Genomic DNA, 23,384 nt, shown 5'->3' with positions numbered 1-23,384 from the left:
TTGCACAACGCGATCGCTAAAGATATTCGTGAATAAATGTTACGAAAGATTGTTAATAGCACGTTTAATTCCATAGTAAATTAAATTCTTTTATTCGTTAAATTTCACTTGTAGAAATGAGGTTCGATTGCACGGAGATAAGAATAATAACGATAAAAATTATATATAATGGATATATTATTATTAATTATTAATCCGTTTTCGAAAGAACGGATGGAATATCGTTGAAATTTTAATGATAAATTAAAAAAGGAAACGATCGAACTTGGAATCCCCCTAAATAAATAAAATTTTCATCGGGAATTAAACTTTTAACGAAAATTCGAGAAACTGGATAATATATAAATATTGAATTAAAAATAACCTACGCGTTAATAAGGTATAACGAGGTACATATACATATACACACACGTATATATATTGAAATTTTAATCAAGTTTGAATCAAACAAAAGTCGATCTGTAATAATTCGGCGACGATTCCACGTACATGTATATAACCGCGTTCAACGTTTTCAATATCGTAAGTAATTTCACCAAGTGGATCGAATTTTCTCTCTCTCTCTCTCTGAATTAACGGGGCATAGAAATCCAACGTTGCCTCGCATCCCTTCAACATATTTCTCTCGCGGAAATACATTTACGTTTGTTGCGCATAACAAACTCGTTTACCAACTCGAGTTAACTCGATACCACGCATCGAACGATGCCTCGTTGAAGGAGCGGCGGCCTACTGCCGCGCTTCGAGGCATCGAGTTAACGAAAAATGTTGTGGTGGGGGTAGCGCAGGAGAGGGGAGGGGAGAGGATCGCGCGCTCGCTAATGAATCCGCTTTATCGCGAAAAGTGCTCTTCACGGTTTAATTTCCTGGCCACCGATGACGGGGAAAATTTCTCATCGATATCTTTGATCTATCTTTCCCTTTTGTTAAGGAAAGGAACAGGGGCCTCGCCTTCATATATTTTAAATAATATTCCTCCTTTAATCCAGCAGCAACTCGCAAAGATCAATTAGCGTAGACGTAAAGGGATTTTTTTTTTTCCCTCTTTTTTTTTTTTACAGACAGAAATTTCTCGAGATAATTAATGTGTTTCTTTTATACCTGTGCGCGTAACAGTGAGATAAAGAAATTATGAATTTATCGTCGATTTTTTTGATAAAGAAATTTCTTTCAACAAGTATCTTTTTTAACGATCGTTCTATTTTTAATTTTTTAGAGACGATTATTGGGGTATGTCGTTTATTGACAATGGATACAACTCAAAGTGCAAATTTTAGAGGTTAAATTAATTTGATTGATTGATATTAATTAATTAATTAATTAATTAATTATTGCGGTTTTTTGATAAATGTATAAAAATAGAAACATGTATGCTTTAAACAAATTTTGACTTTTGTGTCAATGTCGATGCAAAATAGTAATATGTTACATAAGTATAATGCATGTCACGCAATTATTGTAAATTTCAATTTCAATTCTCTATTCATCTTTAGAACAATGTTATCCAAATTTTACAAATAATTCTTTATTATACATTTTTCTTATCTTCTTTGTTATCTAATGTATCACGTAAAATAACAAAAGTCCACCATCATTATTTTATCTTAATATCATCATTTATACCTATAAAACAGAATTCTCAAAATTTTACATGTAACTCCTTTATCTCATTTCTCTATAAAAACAATAAAATCATTGAATCTACAACAATCTTCAAAAAATATATTCAATTCCCAACCCAAATTTCATTAATAATTTTTTATTTCATTATACATTTCTTTATCATTGATTATCTACTATAACATTTCCCAAATTTCACTAATAATTCTTTTTTTCATTATACATTTCTTTATCATTAATTGTCTGTTATAGAATAGCATTCCCCAAATTTCATTAATAATTCTTTCATTACACATTTCTTTATCATTGATTGTCTGCTATAGAACATATTATTACTTATTATAGAACATATTATTACTTATTATAGAACATATTATATATATGCTATAGAATATTTACATATTAACATATCATATTCTATAGAATAGCATTCCCTAAATTAATAATTCTTTCATTATACATTTCTTTATCATTGATTGTCTGCTATAGAACATATTATTACATATTATACAACATATTATATATATGCTATAGAATATTTACATATTAACATATCATATTCTATAGAATAGTATTCCTCAAATTTCACTAATAATTCTTTTTTTTATTATACATTTCTTTATCATTAATTGTCTGTTATAGAACAGCATTCCCCAAATTTCATTAATAATTCTTTCATTACACATTTCTTTATCATTGATTGTCTGCTATAGAACATATTATATATATGCTATAGAATATTTACATATTAACATATCATATTCTATAGAATAGCATTCCCCAAATTTCACTAATAATTCTTTATTTCATTCCACGTTTCTTTATCATTAATTATCTACTATTATAAAATAAAAAGATCATCATAATTCTACAATAATTCTACAACAATCTAGAAAAAACAAATTCAATTCCCAACCCATCCATTTCCCAAATTTTCTCTATTTCATTACACGTTTCTCTCCAAAATAAGAACAACTCATCATCTAACCTACAACAATCTTCAAAAAACACATTCAACTCATCCCATAGAACAGCTTCCATTCCTCCCAAATTTCACTCACAATAATTCCTCATTCCATTTCTCTGATTCCCTGCCATTATAAACTAAAAACAATTCTTAATTCTAAATGGATTAGGAGAATGATGCTATTCCAAACAATTCCAAATATTCTCCTATTCCAACCAAACTCCTCCCTTTACAAAACTAATAAAAATCAGTATCCTTGCAAAACTATATATAAACTATATATAACAATCCAATTCTCTCTCTCATTCTCTCTCTCTCCAACTACATTCTAATCTTTCAAGGGCGTGACACGGGATACGAGATCGTGGTGCCGAGGAAAGTCGGTTCGGATGGAAAGTTCGTGTCGCACCAAATACCTCATCACTTCAAGCGTTCCCTCTACGCGGCGACGGATCGAGGGGGCAGCAGGATCGAGGACGACGCCGTTCACTACCGTTTGAAAATCGGCGAGAAGGATTATCATCTCGAGCTACGGCCCAATCCCAGCCTCGTTGCCCCAGGCGAGTCGAAGATTAAAATAAACGCGTTTGCGTTAATTTCGGTCTCGACTTTTTTTCTCCCGAGATTCGAATTTCGAAAATTCTCGAAACGTCGAGAGAGAGAGAGAGAGAGAGAGAGAGAGAGAGAGAGAGAAATGCAACGAACGTTTCGCGATTGGTCGACAGGCGCCGTTATCGAGGAGCATCGGAGGCCGGCGGGAGGCGGAGGTGTGCGCAACAGCGACGATAATTTGTTGAAGGATGCCAAGCTGAGAGAGATGCGCGACTCGCAGTGCCACTATCTCGGCCGCGTCCACGGTCACTCGGGGGACAGCGCCCTGTCCACTTGTTACGGCTTGGTTAGTCCAACTTTTTCTTCCCATCGACCAGTCGTTTGAAACCTGGAAAAAAAATATACATAAGTAAATTCGAAAATTTGTTAATTTTACTTACGTACACATTGAAAATTACGTATTGATATAATTTGGGAGGAAAATTCCAGTCTGTGAAAAATAGAAAGAGAAAATGAATTGGGCAGAGATTAAAAATGAAGATATATTAGGTTGGAATGAAAGTTTCTATGCACTTACCTGAATAAAAATCAATGCAAATTTACATAAAATAAAATTCTCTTCATCGAGGCTCTTCGAAATTTTTAAAATTTTTAACAAATAACCTAGCTTTCCTAGTTTCTGGTATAAGAAAATTCTTCCAATCTGTCCATTACGTTTTCAACCCTGAAAATTTGGGAATAAAATTAATATTTACGAAATTTAGGAAAATTTGATAAATCGTGTACGATGTAACTCTTAATCGAACGAAATAAAGAAATTTATTAGTGAAGGACTGTAAGAGCTTTCTTTCCAACCTGATATATGCGCACGTATATATACATATAAATATATATATATATAAGATTTTTTTAAATCGATTAAGGGGGAGTAACTGCGTGGTTGCGGATAAAGCTTTCAAACGACTCGAACTCGAAATATCGCGGCGATAAAGATAAATCTGACTGGAAGGAATCTCGGTGCTCTGATCTCCAGGCCGGATTTATTAGAACGAAACGATCGTGGTACACGATCGAGCCGGTGGCGGGTCACGACTTTACCAAAGAAACGGAGCACCCGCATGTCGTCTACAAAAAGAGGCCGCACGAATTCGGGAGGAACGCCGAGATTCTCTGTAATGTCACCGGCAATATGGCCAAAACCATTGCCAAGCGCGCTTTCAGTTCGCAGAAACGCCACCCACCCAAGAACCAGGCCAATTCGTACACGATGGAACTGTTGCTGGTACTCGACAAGACCGTTCTCGATTATCACAAGGATTTCGACGTCGAGAATTACGCGCTCACCCTGCTCAACATGGTACCTAACTTTCATCTTTAAAATTGCCCTCCCGTGTTAAAAAATTGTCCGTTCAAAAAAGTAGAGCGAAGCGAAAGATAGATTTGTGTATGGAAGAACGTGTCTCAGATCGATTAAAACACGATTGTTTTCTACGTGATAAACAAGCGCGATGGAAATTATTAATTTTAAGCTTGTTTCAGGCCGCGGCGTTGCTGCACGACGTCAGTTTAGGAATAAATATGGAATTGACCATTGTCAGGATTATAAGAATGCTCGTCCAAGAGAATGAGGTATATATATATATATTGATTTTTTATACTCTATTATTATTGTTAAATAATATTATCGAATAACAGATGAGCTTAACTATAACTAAAGACACGAACGCTACCCTGAAATATTTCCAAAAGTGGCAACGAATGATTAACCCCGGGGACGATACACACCCGAATCACCACGACTGTGCCATTCTGATTACAAAGTACAGCTAGAGATCGAATTAATGTTACGCGAGTCCCAACTTAAGTCCCCCCCTCGAACGAGGTTGAACGCTCGATTCATTTGGTCAGGAGTAACATCTGCGATTCACCGAGCGTGTGTGGCTTCACCGGTACCTCGACGATCGCTGGAACTTGCGACCCTTTGAAAGGCGCTGCCATTATAAACGACGTTGGCCTACACACGGGATACCACATCGCCCACCACCTCGGCCACACGTAAGCGTTTTGCTCCTCTCCCGTTTCTTTCCCCCACTTTTTCTCTCTCCTCCCCCCTCCAGAAACGTGTAACGTGTAGCAGGGCGTCGTAGCTAGAAATGGAGGAAAACAAAAAAAAAAAAATGTTGAAAAATATGACGTACAGAGAGATAAGAAGTATCACGAGACGCCACTTCCATTAACGCGAAACAAAGAAATGTAACGTGAGAAAAGATCGATCCAGAAAAGGTATAGATAAACCGCGGAATTTTATGTAGCTAAGACAGATGTTGAGATACAAAAATACGTCGTATTTTTTAAACTCGAATCGTTGCCTCCGCGGTGAAATTAATAAATCGAACGAGGCTTCGAGAAATGGAGAAAATTATATCCTTTCAGTTGCTTTTTGTTTTATCACGATATCTCGATCGGTTGCCGAGATACGAGGAGTTAAAGTTTTCGTGAAAATAATACAGAGATTACGAATCGAGTGATGTGCGTTCTTCCTAGTAGAATCGCGTCTGTCACTTGTCTGAAGTTTGGAATAGGTCGGTGAGAGCGAGAGGTCCGAGTAAGAGACGAGGATGGAGATTGTAACCGCTTGAAAAATTACCTTTCTGTTTACACGACGATATCTGGGGAACCGAAAGTCGTATCGAGATAAATCGAAAAGCATTTCGAAGGGCAAGGTTTCGCGCTTCTGACGATCTTTCGTGTATCGATAAAGAATCGTTATCTTCGGAATTATAGCTGTTCAAATTTTTCCTAATTTTAATTCGGTTTAATCGGGTTTGAGATTAAACGGTTAAAAATTACTTTTTCTTTACACGATGATATTTCGGGATCCAGAAGTCGTATCGAGATAAATTAAAAAGCGTTTTCAAGAGCAAGGTTTCCCGCTTCTAATGATCTTTCGTTTATTAATCAAGAATCGTTATCTTTAAAATTATAGCGATTTCAATTTTATATAATTTTAATAGACGGTTTAATCGAGTTTTAAATTACGCGTAAAACTTATATCACAGATTCTAAATTAAATGTTCTTAAATAATTTAAATCTTTATTTAACCGAGTATTTCGAGTTAGATGGATAAATTAATCGTTTTAAATTAGAATCGATACCGTTATGAAACGTAAGATTGAAATGATTATTAAAATAGCGTATTCGTTTTTATCTCTATCGATTCGAATTATTTATTTCGACGCTTTGAATTCATTTACCCAGGCTAGGTATGTCGCACGACGTCAAAGAGGAAAATGGGTGTCCGGGCATTATTCATCACGAAAATTACATCGAAACGACGGTCATGCATCCCGGTAACTTGTACATCACGCGAAAGTGGTCCGTGTGTTCGAAAGAGTCGCTGAGATTGTACATCGAGTAAGAAACCGTGGCGTTTTCGCGCCAACAAAAATTTATCAAATCGATTTGAGTTTGCTTTCCATTCATTTTAAAGTAGCAGGGGAAGGAACTTGTTGACCGAGAAATCGGTTCAAAATTCTGTTCACGATGAAATTGGATTTCCACTTGGTGCTACTTTTTATATCTTACTATTTGCTCGCAAATAGTTAAAAAAACATACATCACAAACATAACCTCAAAAAAAAAAAAAATGGAAAATCACATATTTATATTTAGAAATTAAACATAATTATCCATACGATTATTCTCGTAGAACAGATTTAGGATTCTGTTTGGTGGACAAGCAGCAAAATTACGAGTTCCCCAGCACGGAACTTCTTCCAGGTGTGATGTACAACGCGGACGACCAGTGTCGAATAGAGTACGGTCTCGAGGCCCGCCATTGCGATTTGGAGGTGGTAAGGGGACAATTTTTTAATTAAATCTTATGATAATTTTTTTTTTTTTTTTTTTTACCTCCATTTCTCCTCGAGCTCCTCCATTTTTTTTTTTCTTCTCTTTTTGTTAAATATACGATATCACGTTACGCGGCTCCGCCACCTCTACTTTATTTTCCACGTTACATTATGCGCCTCGGCGAGGAACTCCCATATTCTTTATATTTCCATCATATCTCATTGCGACCTAGGAAAAATATATACAAGCTATACATATGCCTCCTAAGATCATACGACATTATTATTATTATTATTATTCAATTTTTTAATTTAATTTGCACGTATTCTTCGAGGGGAAGAAAATCGATATTTTTGCTTTCGATTAAAAAAAAAAAAAAAATATCGAATCGTTCGTTTAAAAATCTCAGAGAAAAATAACACACCGTTCAATTTGTCCATTAATTAATTAATCTAATTCCACGACGCAGGATTCGTCCGGTGATCGATGTTTTCGATAAGTATTCGACCATTGCATCCGCGCGCCGGATTAATTTAACGAGAGAGAGAGAGAGAGAGAGAGAGAGAGAGAGAGAGAGAGAGAGAGAGAGAGAGAGAGAGAGCGCAAAATGAAGCGCCGTTCTAACAGTCTCATTATTTCGTCATTCGAAATCATTGATGATGGACGAAACACGACGGGACCCCAATTGTAATTTTATAATTAAACGCGAAAACATAGGTGGAGGGGGGGGGGTTGAGTCGAGAAGGGTTGACACGCGTTACGTTAACGAACTTACTACGAAAATTCAAACCCGTGTTGCGGTTGTTCACCCCCTCCGTTTATTTGTCGAACGAGCATTGTTTTCCATCCGCGCTGCAATAAACGCGTTATCCCTTGTTGTTCTTCGATATTTACACACACACGTGCGCGCACACACACGTACATACACACATATATAGACACGCGCGACGAGGAAACAAAGATTACGTTTTTTCCCCCACCTCCTCTTCTCCCCTCTCCACCTTCCTCCTCGTCCCCCCTCTTTCGCGCCTCAAGCACAAAAGAAAGGTAATTGAGCGAACCGTTTCGCGATTTCATCAAAATGTGTTCCACAATGTGTTCGTCAAGTTATATTCGTATGTTTGCGAAGAAAAGAAATTACTTCGACGTGTTGCGACGTTTCTCGATGGGTGAAATTGTTCGAGAAACGTGGAAAAAGATGGTTTTATTTCTTTGTGTTTATATATATATATATATATAAGAAAGAGAAATTATGTCGTTCTTGTCGATTAAGAATGAACAGGTTTTAATGTATTTTGTTTTCGTTTAATAGTTTTATAATAACGTTAAAAGTGCAATTTATTTTATATTGTTATGTAAGAAATTTAATGTAGAAAGTATTTGAAAATTAATCCCTCGATTAAGAATTGTTTAGAAGTTTTTGCAAACTTTAGATTTGTTATTAAAGTTTTCATGTTCGAAATTTTTAACTTTGGAAAAGTTGCCTGGAAACTTCGAAAATTTTTCTTTCTCTCTCTCTCTCTTTCTTTCTTTCTGCACATTTCTTTATGTACAAATAACTTCGATTCGTTCAATCTCATCGAATATCTTATCTCTTCTCTCTCGTTCAATACTTCGAATTGCCTGATTTAAAACAATGGAATAAAAAATTCTGCATTTATATTCTCTGTAATATCAAATATTGCAAAGGTAAATGTTCAAATTCAGTGAAATTACATCTTTTTCATTGAATTTGATTTAGATTTACAAGTTTCATATCAAACCTGATCCCATTACTAGATGCAACAATGTTACGAAATTATCTCTAACAATCAATTCCAGCAACTAGAATTCTATCTAACACGCCTCTATAAAATAAAGATAATATACAATATGCAATATACAACACGAACACTTTTTTTTTCTCTTTTCTTCCATTTCTACAATCATATCCATAAAAATTTAAATGTTTAACACAAATGTTTGCAATCTAACCATAAAGAAATTGAAAAAACGCATCAATAATTCATCAAAACACTCATCTTCATATATTTGATATTTTTCGATCTTAATCATGCGATACTTAACCAAGCATCATATGATGTAAGCTATAAATACATTTAAAGATAAAATTTTCGAAAATCTCTCTCGACACTCAACCTTTCCAAATAAATAAAACTTTCCAACTGATCACTATCGTATAAAACGTCTCGAGACATGTTCCTGAAACTATTTTTCACATCTAATAAAAACATGAAGAATAACTATCCAATTATTAATCTTCACTAAAAGTATTTGAATTTGAGATTAAAAACTCTCGAGATATATTTTCTTCAAATCTAAAAACAACAGGAAATTATCAACAATGATAATTTCCATTCCGAACGTTACCTTCAAGTGTCTACTTTCAACAACAAAAACATAATATAAATCGAGTCACGAAAGTTTCACTTCACAAATGCATTCTCGTCGTTATTAACAAGATAAACCACGACAGATGTAGCCCGTGAAGAGGCTCCATCTGTCGTCCACCACGGTAAGCTTTTGCTTCATACGCGCGGCCTGCCTTATCCTTTTAGGAAAATACACGTACACACACACACACACACACATACACACGCGATCGTGAATCGTTGAGATAAGCACGGCACAGCGACTCGGTGGTTGGCTATCGTTGCGCGATATCGCGATCGACACGAAACCATCTGCACCCTGACCGATACGATTGCGTTACATTTTCAGAAGTGCGAGAGCCTGAGGTGCGCCATTCCGGGAAAGGGTTGCGTGTCCACGATGGAACCAGTGGCTGACGGCACGCGCTGCGGGGAGAACAGGGTAAATTATTGCCTGGAAGTAAGCGAAGGGAAATTAGCGGAGTATCCTCGCCTCTGATCTTTCATTTTTGCTCGCTTGGCTAATGGAAATTGCCAGAGAGGACAAAAAGGATTTCGATCGAATTGGCGGAAATGGTTCGCCCTTTTCGTGCAATCGCGTCGTTATATAAATAACTTTTTTTTTTTTTTTTTAGAGATGAGGCTACTCTCTCATTTGGTCAAATTATTTATCTTAGATAAAAAAAATGGCTACATTTCTTTAAAATTTAGCTAATTCCAATCTTCTAAAAGTGAGAACAATCTCGGTTTCAGATATAAAATTCATGTAAAAAATCACTTTGAACGTAATCTCGAAAAGATTAATACGACGATATTGAAATATTTTTACACATTTGTCACGTATATACGTATTGTCACGCGAAACAAGTTCAAATCTCTAGAATCGATTTTCTTTCCATCGAGCGTGACAAAGAAGAGACAAAAATATTTTCACTAGACTCGACGTATTCTTTTACACTTCCTCCTCCTTCCCTTTTCTTCTCGAATTACATCCTTCTCCACAGAAGAAAATAAACACTCTTACAAATTATTACACCGGAAAAGTATTCATCTTCAAACCCGTATATCCCGTGTATCTATATTACGCGGGTAACGAATGCGATTTACATATCTGAAGGATCGTTCAATTTTTTTTTTTTTTTTTTTTAAGTAATGGCCGATATTAAGAGGATTAACGATCCGAGACATTGAGAGGGGAGGTTAAACGCGAGCTTTTATTCCTTGCGCGACAACATTCGTTTTGCGTGGGTGCACCGCGTCGCGAAGAAGAATTATACGTTTCTGTGTTGGAATCATACGTATTGTTTAGATATGCGATAATCCTCTATAAATACGTCAGTAAAGGGTTTTAACGGCGCGACTTTTGCAAGAAACAGGTCTAGTAGGATCCTAGGCGGTAAAACCGTTCCGGATAAAAATCTCTCTCTTTCTTTTTCTTTCTCTCTCTCTTTCTCTGTCTCTCTTCGACTCTCTGGGCCGTTTGAATCTCAATGCAAATACGATTAAGACATTGTGCTCGCTGTTTCTTTTTTTCACCAAGCTCTTGTTAACTCATGTGCGAGCCAGGCCGTTTTCTTCGTCGAATGTCGTGTTTGCATCGATCGAAGAGTAATTAAAATTCTCTCGGTAGGTACATACAAAATCGAGGTGCGTGTCTTCGAGAGGAAATGAGATTGGAGGAAAGTATTATAAGGGATTTAACGTCGCTTTTTTTTTCTTGATTTTCTTTTATTCGATCGATTTGACGATACGGTTATTTTATTTTTATTTGTTTTTTTTTTTTACGAACCAGTGGTTCTCAAACAGCGGTGGATCGAGAAAAATGTTTCTTACGATGAGGATTTTTTTTTTTTTAAATAAAATTTTACGCGGTGCTTCTTATACGATACAACCAATAGGATTTGATTACGTCAACGTGAAGAAATTTTTTTTATACGAGATTTTTAAATTACGAATCAATCTAATATTCAATACGATCACGTATGCTTCGTATAATTAAGTGTGCAAATAAGTTCTTTTCTTTCCAAACTCAAGATTTTATCACATAAATTAAATTGTTTCAATCGGATAGATACCTCTTTCTGCCAATTCTTCTCACGTCTGGGTCGCATTTTCGTCGAGCGATTCCTTCGATTCACCTCCTCGTCGAATTTTCTCGATGCACGTGAACGATCCTCGTCTTTCAAATTAAAATTTCCGGCTTTAAATCTTTGCTACGACTTTTTCCATGTAAGATGATGGCGTGCAAACCATTTCAATAGCTTCGACATCCGATTTCCTGAGCTGCAATGCAAAAAGTAAACAGTGACGCGAACGATGCTTCTCGATGTATTCAACGTTGATGCTATCGTTCTAACTGTCGCATAGGACTGGAAACTGCTTAGAGCGCTCATTGCGACTTTTCTTAAAAACAAAAGAACATTCTTTCAGATGGCGCCACAAACGATAAAGTAATTCGGTGAAAAGTTGTGATCGTAGAAGAAAGGGAAAGGAATTTATTTGCACTAACTAATAAAAATTACAGTATTATTCGAATAGTTTACGAAAATTAAATTGCGCGTTGTGGTGTGAATGTTCCGGAAAAATTCTTTCTTGATAAACATCGAACAAAAGAAAAGATCGTACAGGTAGGACGTTTGACACAACAAATGGTTGGATAATTATTTCCGTCGGGTGTATAACGTTGGGAAAATTTAGCGGTAACCATCAAGTTTGCCTTTCAGAAGCTCGCTAGATTCAATAACTATGCAAATTTCACCGCTATATTTGACTTTGGATGATACATGATGTTGGAGTGCTGTGCGAAAGTTTGCGTTTAGAGAGGAGGAGGAGAGAAGAGGAGAGGAGGAGGAAGAGAAGGGGCAGGGGGGGGCACGTTCGCAGTTTATAATGCGTTAATACTCGTTCCCGGGCCCCAAAGTATCCTCAAAGGTATCCTCGGTGATGCGCGCGCCAAGGCGGTGGTGTCTCTGAAATCCCGTGCCGTAACGAAAAGAAAAAGGAAAAGGTCGTGGTTGTCGTGGAAGATAAATCAACTTGTAAAATAATACATCTTTTGCGCCCGTTCCCCGGGAAAATCGAGTTACACAACGAAGATAAATGTTGAAGGGACAGGATAAGATAGATGTTTGGAACGCGTTGGAAATACTTGAAATAATTTAATCGAGATATCGGGTTGTAATCAATTTCGAGACGGATGATAAAATTATTGCGGTACATATATATATATATATATATATATAAAAGTTAGAAGTTATTGACGTCGATCGAGAAGTTCGTTTCGTTACGCTGGTAAAATTTGAAAAGAAGGAGGGAGAAGGATTAAAGATAAAGAGTTTTCTACCTTTCTTTCGTTCTTCATTTTCTATCTAAAAAATAAATTTTTTTTTTGATTGTTGATTAAGAGCGTTTAAAAAATTTGAAACGAAAAGGATATCACGGATACAATGTCAGAGATCGCGTTGCAAGGACGAAGAATGCCTGTGACGTTGTTGTTCGAGATTTTTCGAGGCTTTGCAAAGAGGAGTGGGGGAAGAGGGGCAAGTCGCCGCACAATGGTTCGAACGATATAATCCTAATTGGACAAAGTTATTTTATCTCGTTTTTCTCGAGACGTTTCTCTGCTTTTCAGCAGATCGATGAAAGGACGACGAGTTTAATTATTCGCGAAAGAACGAACGGGATTATCTTTCTTCCATTCGAAAAGGCGTTTTATCACGTTCCTCCCCTCTCATTGATTATATCGAGAATTATATTTTCACGGCCCGATCTCATCACGTAGAGAAGCGTGATCGCGCGACCGCGAATGGTATTCCGGGCGATGAATCGATTTTTTTTTTAAATTTGAATACCTTCTCTCTCTCTCTCTCTCTCTCTCTCTCTCTCTCTCTCTCTCTCTCTCTGAGTGATCCACGAGTTTCAAAGAAATCTATCATTCTGAGATTATTTTTATTTTTATTTTTCATTATTTTTTTTTTTTTTTTTTAAGGATTTAAATCGTTTTGGTTCTGTGGAATACAGAAAAAGGGAAATTTGATGTAATTTGAATTAAACGTTTGTATGCGTGTATTTTTGGACGACGGAAGCGATTGAATGGATTTTCTAGGAAAAAATTTGAAAACGTTAAACGGCAACTTACTTTTTCGGCCGTTTCAATTCCGATTGCAGGAAAAAATTGACTTTCCAAATTGAAAGGTAACGAGCTTTATCGCTTTTTCCGTTTTAAACTTGTGAATGATCGTGAAAATAAAAAAAAAAAAAAAAAAAAAGAAAAAAAAATGTCGAAACAAAAATTGCTTCTCGCTTAACGTTTGCAATATACACTTTGTTTCCCAACAATTGCATTCTCTCGATTGTAATTCTTTACTTCCTGTTCGAAAATTAAATATTGGGAAAAATGTAATTGTGATGTGTATACACACGTCACACTCTTTCCTCCCTGGAGGAAAAAATAATTTTCCTTCGTTCGTTCAATCGAAATTCCTTTTGAAATTAAATATTCGAAAAAAAGGATCGATCGTCGTGTTAAAAATGTAAAATCAAAATTTTTCGAAAAAAATCTTGTCTTTCACTTTCTCTACCCTTAAAATTAAAATATTTAAAAATATTTATAATCAAAATCCAACGTCATTTTTTTTTTTATTTTTTCCATCCTTAAAATATTTAAAAATATAAAATCGAACGAAAATACTTTTTCCTCTCTAGGAAGGGAAAAATAATTTCCTTTGTTCGTTCCATCTTTTATTCCTTCGAAATTCCTTTGAAATTAAATATTCGAAAATATTCGTGGATCATTCTGTTAAAGATATAAAAGGGCATTTTTGAAAAAAAAAGTCCAATCTTGTCATTTCTTTCACTTTTTCCATTAAAATACTTGATTAAAATATTTAAAAATATTTAAAATCGAACGAAAATACTTTTTTCTCTTTAGAGAAAAAAATAATATTCCTTTCGTTCAATCGAAATTCCTCTGAAATTAAATATTCGAAAATATTCCTCGCTAAACATATAAAATCAAAAGGTATTTTCGTCATTTCTCCACTCTTAAAATTAAAATACTTAAAAATATTTAAAATCGAACGAAAAGACTTTCTCCTCTTTCGTTGTTCCATGTTGTTTCCTTCCTTTCGATAATTCTCCTCAAAATAATTCTTTCTCCTTTCCCTTCCTCAAAAAATCGAAAATTCCAAAGAAACGACTCTCCCCCCTCTTTGGAAAATTCATCTCGAAAGACGTAAAACAGAAGGTTTTCACATAGCTGATCGCATCGAGAAAAAGTAAACGTCGATCGATTCGTTCGAAATTTCCATGATGCAACGATAGAAGGAACTTGCAACGAGAAAGAGAGAGATGGAGAAGCGCGATAGATGGATAGATGGCGCGTGACGCGACTAATTGAAAGAACGGCGAGAGGGCGCGATTGATCGATAATCAACTTTGCAGTGGTGTTACGGAATGAAATGTCTGCTGGTCGGAGAAAGGCCTGGTGTCGTAGACGGTGGTTGGAGCAATTGGTCACCTTGGAGTCGATGCTCACGAACCTGCGGTTCCGGCGTCACACTCTCGGTCAGGCGATGCGTCAATCCTGTCCCGTCGAATGGCGGCGCTTTCTGCAGAGGCGACAGAAAACGTCACAAAATATGCACCACCGAGGTTAGTAGCCCCCCCACTCTTTGCAAATCTTGCAAAGAATCTTGCCAGAAATTGAATTAGCCAGTGGGAAGTGTTCGATATTTCGTGTCGTGCGAAAATGAGAAGTGAGGACGAATGTTTGGTTATGGACGGGTATCGAGCATCGATCGATTTTGGAATCGTGTCGGTTGGAGAGATGAAAGTGAATAATAATTGTGTTAATAATTGTGATTATGACTGCGTGACGGAAAATAGGCAAAATTGGTGGTGTCGAGTCGTGAAGTGATGATTGAAAAGAGTGGCAAACGTAGTAATTTTAGGCGGACGAATAATTTACGAGCGACGATTTGACGATAATTTTATTCGGGCAACAAAGTTTCGCGGAGAATAGTTCGAATATTAAGCGAGAAATGTTTCGTTCATTTTTTTTTTCTAAATCCTTCGTATTGTTTGTGTGCACGAAAGAGAAGAAATCACAATATTTTCTCATCGAATAAATTCAATTAAACGATCGGTGATAGAAAAAGATTGGTGTACGGCAAACAAACGCTTATTATCCGCTTATTAAACTTTCGCTGCAGATGTTCGCCTCATTTATTCAATTTGACGTGGCGAACCGGCGAGGAGGATAAATCTCTATTACGCTTTCGTTGATCTCACGGTGAATTAACAGTCTAGGAAGCTAGTTTAGAACGATGACGTTGATAAGAAAAAGGGAACCGAGACAGCAGCCTCTTCCTTCCCTCTCTGTCGATTGTATAATGCTCTGGATAATCGCGTTTTCGAACACGGAACTATTTCCATTGAAATCTTTCGCAATTAAAATGAAAAAAAAAAAAAAAAAGAAAAGATTCATAATCGAATTTCACACGGTATATATCTCGCAAATGGGACAAAGTAAAAAGTTTTCTATTCAATTGGCCATAAAATTTTCAATCAAAGGTGATCAACTTTTCAAGTTTGCGGAGAGATTCGGTTATCCTGCACGAGCGTTCTCGTTAAAAGTTTTCTTGGATTTGCAGCCGTGCGACGTAGGCGCCCCCTCGTTCCGCGATGTCCAGTGCAGCGGATACAACAACTGGATCTTCCCAGAAGACGGGAAACTTCACCAATGGTCCGAGTACAAGCTGCCCGAGGGTAACTGTCTGGTCAACTATTCGTCTTATTTAGTTATAAAAAGTGGAAAATGGGAACCTGTCATAAATTTAGAGATAAGTAAATTGGACGGAGCTTTGTATTTGTGAAATATATATATATATTTCAATATATTTCATCCATCTTTAAAATTGATTTGTGCAAATTTAGAACTCTGCCTGTTCAATTTCCAAATAGATTATTTCTTCTAACTAAAAATTTAAGCATTAAAAAAGTAGTTAAATGTTTTTAAATATTCCTCCTCTTATGGAATTAAATGAAATTATCACATACACGTGCTTATTTTCCACCTGATCTCGCTGCAATGACACGAGAATCACACTTGAAATTCAAGGAACGATCCAAATATCTCCAATTAAAATTCCAATAAAATTTTTCACCACTTACCAACTCGTCTCTCGTACAACGAAATATCAATATCCAGTTTATCCTTCGATCTTTTAACGCTCTCAAATATTTACATCATAAATAGAAGTTTTTACACATTTTCTTGATCAGAGAGAAAAATAAACATCTTATCATAGAAAAAATTATACTTTTTTTATTTTTTAGAAAAATTTATCTCTTTCATCAATGCTTGTCAGACAAATTCGAGAATAAATTTCTCGTTATTTCTATTACTTTTCAAATAACTTGTTATAATATCTCGAACAATCGTCCCAGATCTGAGAATATCGGAGAACCCGTGCACGCTTTACTGCGTGAACGAGAAGAACGTGGTCGCCTCGCTGAACCCGAGGGTCGTGGACGGCACCACCTGCTACAGGGGTATCCGGAACATTTGCATCGGTGGTATCTGCCGCGAGATACCCTGCGATCTCAACATGGAATCGAACGCCATTGAGGATGCGTGCGGCGTGTGCAAGGGGAATGGGACCTCGTGCAGCCTCAAGTCGTACACGACGACGATCGTGCAAGCGTCACGTGAGTGCGATCCATCTTTTCTCCTTCCCCCTCCCCTAATTTTTGCTTCGCGCGTTTATCTCACCGTCGAAATATTACGGGCCTCCACGTAACGTCTCGTCTTGTGCTACTCGTTTATGCCCGTTTTATTACGCGTCGTTCGAAAGAGGTCGCTCGGAACGAAACCGTTGAAATATTCGCTTTTATCCGCGTTTCTCCCCACATGACTTTATAGGATAGGATAAGGAAATATTTTTGTTTCGTGCAAGAAAAATGTATCGCGAAAATTTCTTAACACGAAATTAATATTTATTGTTCAATTTATCAGTCGAAAATTTTCAATTTTCGTGATCGGGAATATTTGTACGAAATTTATCAAATGTTTGTGAATTATATTTTTACCGCTTTATAAAATTTAACAAATATTTTACGGTTGAAAGTATTTTTTGAATCTTTCGAAAAAATTGTTTCCACTTCCAATTTTCAAGAATTTTTCTATACCGTATTTCATTCTCAGAACGATATCAAAGTCAAATGAAAAGAAATTAAATTAGTCACGATTGAATTGAAATAATTCAAATCTTTCCATGATCTAATTTCACGCAGAGAGAATACGCAAAGGAAGGATCGATTGAAATTAATCGAGACGCAACAAACCTTTCGAAGAATATAATTCGATTCGATCCGTTAGAAAAATATTTTCGAAAGAATCGCGATAAATAAAACAGGATAGGATTGAAATTTTCCACCAGATCTACGCGAAAAGCGCGACAAATATTTCTCGAAGAATTCTCTCGATTCTCCATACCCGTATATCCGTATACGACGAATAAATTTCACGCTCGCGAGTCGATACCGATAGCGCCATCTGCGAAACTTTTCTAACACTCCAGTAACTAAAAACTTCTCGCAATGGCAGGCCCGACGAAACTGGTCGAGATCCCTCTCGACGCGACCAACGTCCGTGTCGAGGAGATGGAACCCTCGAAATCCAGGATAATGGTGTGGAGCAAGGATGAGAAGCCGTTGATTCGTGGGTAAATTGACTTTTTCCTCGCAGTATATTTTCTATCTTTCTCTCTCTTTTTATTCCTCGCGTTTCGATACGTTTCTCTTTGGAACGTTTTTGGAACGCTCGAATAGATAAGATGACATTGTTTGTAAATATATAATAACAATAACGAAACGTAAGATAGAATATGCATATATGGGACAATTATACTGTATACAATGTAATTTTTGTGTTTTAATTACAAAAGAATTAAAGCAGAAACTTTTTAAACTTTAATAATAAATTTATAATCGTAGAACCTGTTTCGTAATCTATGCCTATGTTGTTTGACTTTAAGTACGTGTTTACTCAAACAACGTAAATTATTAATCTTCTGCTCTAGAATACTCTTGAAGTTTCTATGTGATTCGATACTTATTCAAACAAATTTAAATTAATATCACACATGTTGATTTTACTCACAAGTGTCCTTTCTGCAATTTTCTCTTCTCAAATTTCTCTTCTAAAAAAATTAAACTAAAACATTAACATTTAATATTCTTCAACGATAGCCTTATTTTTTGTATTAATTTTTTTATCAGAATATATAAATATTATATTTATAAGAGTTATTTTAAGATTAATATTTTATGGATTTAAATGTTGATCAATTAAATTTATTGTTATTTATTTATTTCATATTTGTTTAATTATTTTTTTATTTTTTCAAATATCCAATTCGCAGAAATAAATTTCGAAACGAAACTACGCCCAAAAAGACAAAAGAAGGAAACTACATTATCTCCTACATTATTTCAGGGATCGTTTAGGATTGTACGAGATTGCGGGCATGAAGGCGTGGTTAGGGGCGATAAGATTGAACCAGGAGACTCTCGTCATACCAGGACCCATCTTCGAGGAGTTGATTATATTGGTAAACATAACGAACGCGCCCCGCTAATTAGCCAGACTCGATCGATAACGGGTATCTCGAGCAACGTGTCCAAGGGCGAGTCGCGATAACACGATTCCGATTGCTTCGATACGAGGAACGAGGCTTTCCATCTTTGTTGAAAAATTCTCTTTACTGGTTAACACGTTGAAAAGAGAGCCTTGTTCCACGATATCTGTGCGATGATTAACGAGGATGTACAAGATGCGAGATGCTTATTATGCTCTTTTAACCCAAGATATTATCTCAGGAATATGGTTTGATGAGATGCTCAATTACTCGGCTCGACTTTTATCCAAATCTTGGTCGAGTTTTATCTATGGAGTTGTAGCTCTTAAAGAGATACTTGACAGGAAACACGAACAATGAAAGAGACATTAAAGAGATATCTCTATTCTTGATAGGAGAGGAGATTATTTAAATTAGTGACAATCGAGTCTTTGAGGCTGTCTTTTGTGAATATACGTGTCTGAATGTACGAATTAAAGTTGAAGTATTACATGTGGATATGGAATAATGTGGTATAAGTCAGATTGTACAAATTATTATTGAGACATTCATTTGTTTTCTGTTATTTATTTTTATGTTTTATATTTTGTCAAAAGTATTTGTACAAATGTTTGGTAATTGTAAACACAAGATGCATTGAAAGTTAATTTATTTTTAGTTAGATTAGAATCTTTGAAGAGTAAGCTTGAAAATGTAGTTTGAGACTCTTGGGGTTAAATTATTTAGCAAGTTCAAGCTCTATGTAAGGTTAGCCTTCAAGATTCATCGCATTCATCAAGATTAGAAAAATGTTTTAAAACGTAAAATTTTTGTATTTTTGTTGTACTATTTTAAAATAGTTATTATTTTTTAATGTAACTTTTCTTAAAATCAATTATCTTTGAAGTACAAAGCGACTCATTTTAATCTATGAATAAAAAGAGAGAGAGAGAGAGAGAGAAAGAATCAGGATGTTATATTGTCAGATGTAGTGATATGCATGCCAACTGTCTTTCACTCGAAACACGCTATCGGATCTATTTTATTCAAACTTTTCCCCAAAAAATTGATTATATCGAGCCACCCTCCCATTTCCAATATTTGCACACGACGATTCAAACATACTTTTTCATATCCTCGCAAATTGGAGAACAAAATTTCAAGTATATTAAAAAAAAGAAAGAAAGAAAAAAAAAAAAGAAAATATTTCACAAACTAGATAAGATTTTCATTTTAATCAAATCTTAATCAACTTTCAACAAAGGTTATTATTTCACAAATTCCGTAATGAAGAATTTCCGTATATATTTTGGTAAAAATTTTTTAATTTTCAGTCAGCGTTATATTAATTAAAATATTACAAAATTTTCCCTCTTTTCAAAGAATCCACTTCTCCTTTCATTGTGTTGCCCTCCTCCTCCCCTCCCTGCTCCTTTTCTTTTCGTTCTTTTCGTTGAATACGCTCCCCTCAACTATGGAAAAGTAGTTTCGTCCTCGAGTGCTCGGGACTCGGAATAAAATTTTGTCAACCCGGTTGGTAAGGTTGTTCCCCGAATAGATTCTGCCGAAAGAGAACGTGACGGTGAGGTATTCGTTCGGCGTGAGAGAGAAGAGCCCTCGTAAGCCCGAGTTCTCGTGGAACTTTCTCGACTGGGAAGAGTGCAACGCGAATTGCGGCCCAGGCGAGCAGATTTCCAAGCCTCGTTGCCTGGAGAAACACGCGGGCTTAGTGGATGACACTTTCTGCAAAAGCATGGCGAGGCCGCAGGAAAAAGTGAGACCCTGTTATCGGGCGCCCTGTGTCCCGAGGTTAGTGCACCTTCTTTCGTCTTTTCATTCAAAAATAGTCGAGGATCCCGAGAGATCTTTCTTTGTTCCGTGTAACTACGTGCCTCGCGATTCTCGAATTGAAATTAAATTATTATTCTGATAATTCTTTGACGTTGATCGTTTTTTTTTTTCGTTTCTTGAAAAATTTACATGTTTTAATTTGAAACCGAGCCTAAATTTTATTTACAACAGCGTGTCTATCAAAAAATTTCATATAATAATATCGAATCATTGTACCGTTAAAAAGTTAGGTTATGTTCTAAAAATTCCTTTACAATAATTTACAAATTTACAATAAAATAAAACGTATTTATCTTTTATCATTATCACGCGAATGTACTTTGCAAAGTAAAATTTGCATAAACATCGGTGAAAAGATAGAGGTTGAATAGGATCTATCACGTCCATTCTTCGAGATTCTCACCAATACATTTACATAAATGGATGAGCATCCGCATTTCTCGCCGATCGCTCGTTCGATCTATCCTCGAACGAGAAGACAATTCTAATTCTATCGAAATGACGTTGATTCCAGATGGGTGCTCGGTGATTGGCAAGGGTGCACATCCTGCACGTTCCGTTGCGAGAACACGCGATCCGTCAAATGCGTACGCCCCGTCGGTCATTCAGAGCAGGATGTAGATATTATCGCTGACAGCTACTGCGAAGGGCCGAAGCCGAAGGAACGGGAGCCCTGCGCCGGCCGGGAGAAACGTAGTAACGATAATATTCCAACAACACGCTCGAAGCGATGGCAAAGTATGTTTATTATTCTATTCTATTCGTATCGATCGTATGTCGAGCATTGGAAAAACTTGAAGAATCGTTGTTTAAAAAAATATCTATGAAAACTATTATTCTCTTTTTTTTTTCTTGCAAAATTTTTTCATTTTGTTATTTATCAACGATTACTTCTCAGTAGATATCCATTTATTAAGTGTTTTGTTATTGTTGAAACAATAAGAAGATTCGGACGAAAAGAAATTACGAATTAAAAGGAAGCACGAAGAAGAGGAAGACGACGACGACGATGACGACGACGATGAGGAGGAGGAGGAGAGGCACGAAGAAGAGGAGGAGGAAAGAGAAGAAGAGGAGGAGGAAAGAGAAGAAGAGGAAGAAGAAAGAGAAGAAGAGGAAGAGGAAGAAGAAGAGAAAGAAGAGAAAAAGGAGGAAGAGGATAGACTGAGAATTCAGCAGATAAAGAAGGGCGAAGAGGTGATCGACAGCAAGGATGTTCATAATTTAACCTTAAACATCATTTTGGAACACGATGCAACCGGCGCCTTGATTTTCCCCAAGGATTTCGTGCCTCAACCACCGTCCAACAGTACCGTGTTTACTTTGGTTGGAATGGATGCGGTCAAGTATATTCAAAAAATTCAAGAAGATGCCGTGACTCCCTCTAAACGACATTCTTAACGAGTTAACCTAATTGAAAATCGATACATACATTATTCGCGTTATGATTGTGTGCCCAGAGATCTGTGTATTAATCGTTCTAATTATGATTAATTTAATATATACGTGCATTATGTACATTACACGAAATGCATTAAATATCACGTTTCAATGCGAGAATGGCCGTCTCTTTAAACGATTAAAACATTGTGACATTGATGGAAATGATTGAGCGTAGATGTGAATCTATCTGCAATACCGACCGAGCAGGCGTAAGATAATTTCGTAATAAATCGACTTGGCGTTAAAATATTAATTCGTCGATTAAAAACACGATAGTACCGGCAGAAACCGCCGGCACTGTCACTGTTACGCTTGCATTTTGTTTCATCGTTGCCGTTCAATTTGCCGTCAGATTACGCACGCTTGCCAGGAAATCGAATTATATTCGACGCGGATCGGGCTTTTATCCGATATATCCTATTGAATTGAATCAAGTGTGCATACGTTAAATATCGTTGAAATATAAGAGAGAGAGAGAGAGAAAGAAACTTGACACGTATTTAATATATATAATTTAATTAGCTTATCTATATTTCTCGATACTTCTAAATACATACTCTTACAATACGATACTTTTAAACGCTCTCTTAAACGTTATTCGAATAAAGTATCCAATTATCATTATTATTATTATTATAATAATATCAATATTAGTTATTTAAACTGTACAAAGACGATGCACTTGGATTTATCTTGAATTAATTCGATAATAACATACCATTTTTCAAATTGCTTGAAGTTTCACAGTGTTCGGAGAGGGGGAGGAGAAGAGAGGGTAGAGAGTGGAGGAAAGAAAAATATTATTTCAATTTTCCAAACTTCGTTTCGTTCAAAAACCTCGAATTAATATAAATTCACGAATATAAATCCGAATATTCAAATATCATATATCGATCTTCGAAAATTATATTATATATATATCCTTTCTTTAAAACGGAATATCTCCCATTAATTTTGACTCTCTGACCCAATTGCTTCGATTAAACGACCAACCATCGACCGACCAATTCCAAATAACATCCGCTCGTCACGATTCGAACCATCGATTCCCGAATCCTAATCCTAACCCGATGCGCGACCATCCTGTCGAAGTCGTCGAAATCAAA

At 36.1% G+C, this 23,384-nt stretch overlaps 1 protein-coding gene across 1 annotated transcript; it reads left to right on the top strand.

The window, feature by feature from the left end:
• The first annotated feature begins 4,259 nt into the window (after positions 1-4,259).
• Positions 4,260-23,369, top strand: LOC724391 (A disintegrin and metalloproteinase with thrombospondin motifs 7). Its single transcript, XM_026441165.1, has 15 exons — positions 4,260-4,496; positions 4,679-4,768; positions 4,835-4,959; positions 5,048-5,194; positions 6,399-6,554; positions 6,850-6,994; positions 9,714-9,806; positions 14,807-15,016; positions 16,018-16,132; positions 16,814-17,074; positions 17,973-18,090; positions 18,864-18,978; positions 20,543-20,793; positions 21,350-21,573; positions 21,779-23,369. Exons 1-15 carry the CDS (start codon positions 4,329-4,331, stop codon positions 22,234-22,236), a joined length of 2,676 nt encoding a protein of 891 aa, XP_026296950.1. The 5' UTR covers positions 4,260-4,328; the 3' UTR covers positions 22,237-23,369.
• Positions 23,370-23,384: the final 15 nt, after the last annotated feature.

Source organism: Apis mellifera, linkage group LG6, assembly GCF_003254395.2.
Source record: "Apis mellifera strain DH4 linkage group LG6, Amel_HAv3.1, whole genome shotgun sequence".
In the NCBI taxonomy this organism is placed as follows: domain Eukaryota; kingdom Metazoa; phylum Arthropoda; class Insecta; order Hymenoptera; family Apidae; genus Apis; species Apis mellifera.
The sequence above is the reverse complement of the archived record's forward strand: the minus strand, read 5'-3'. Positions and strand labels throughout refer to the sequence as shown.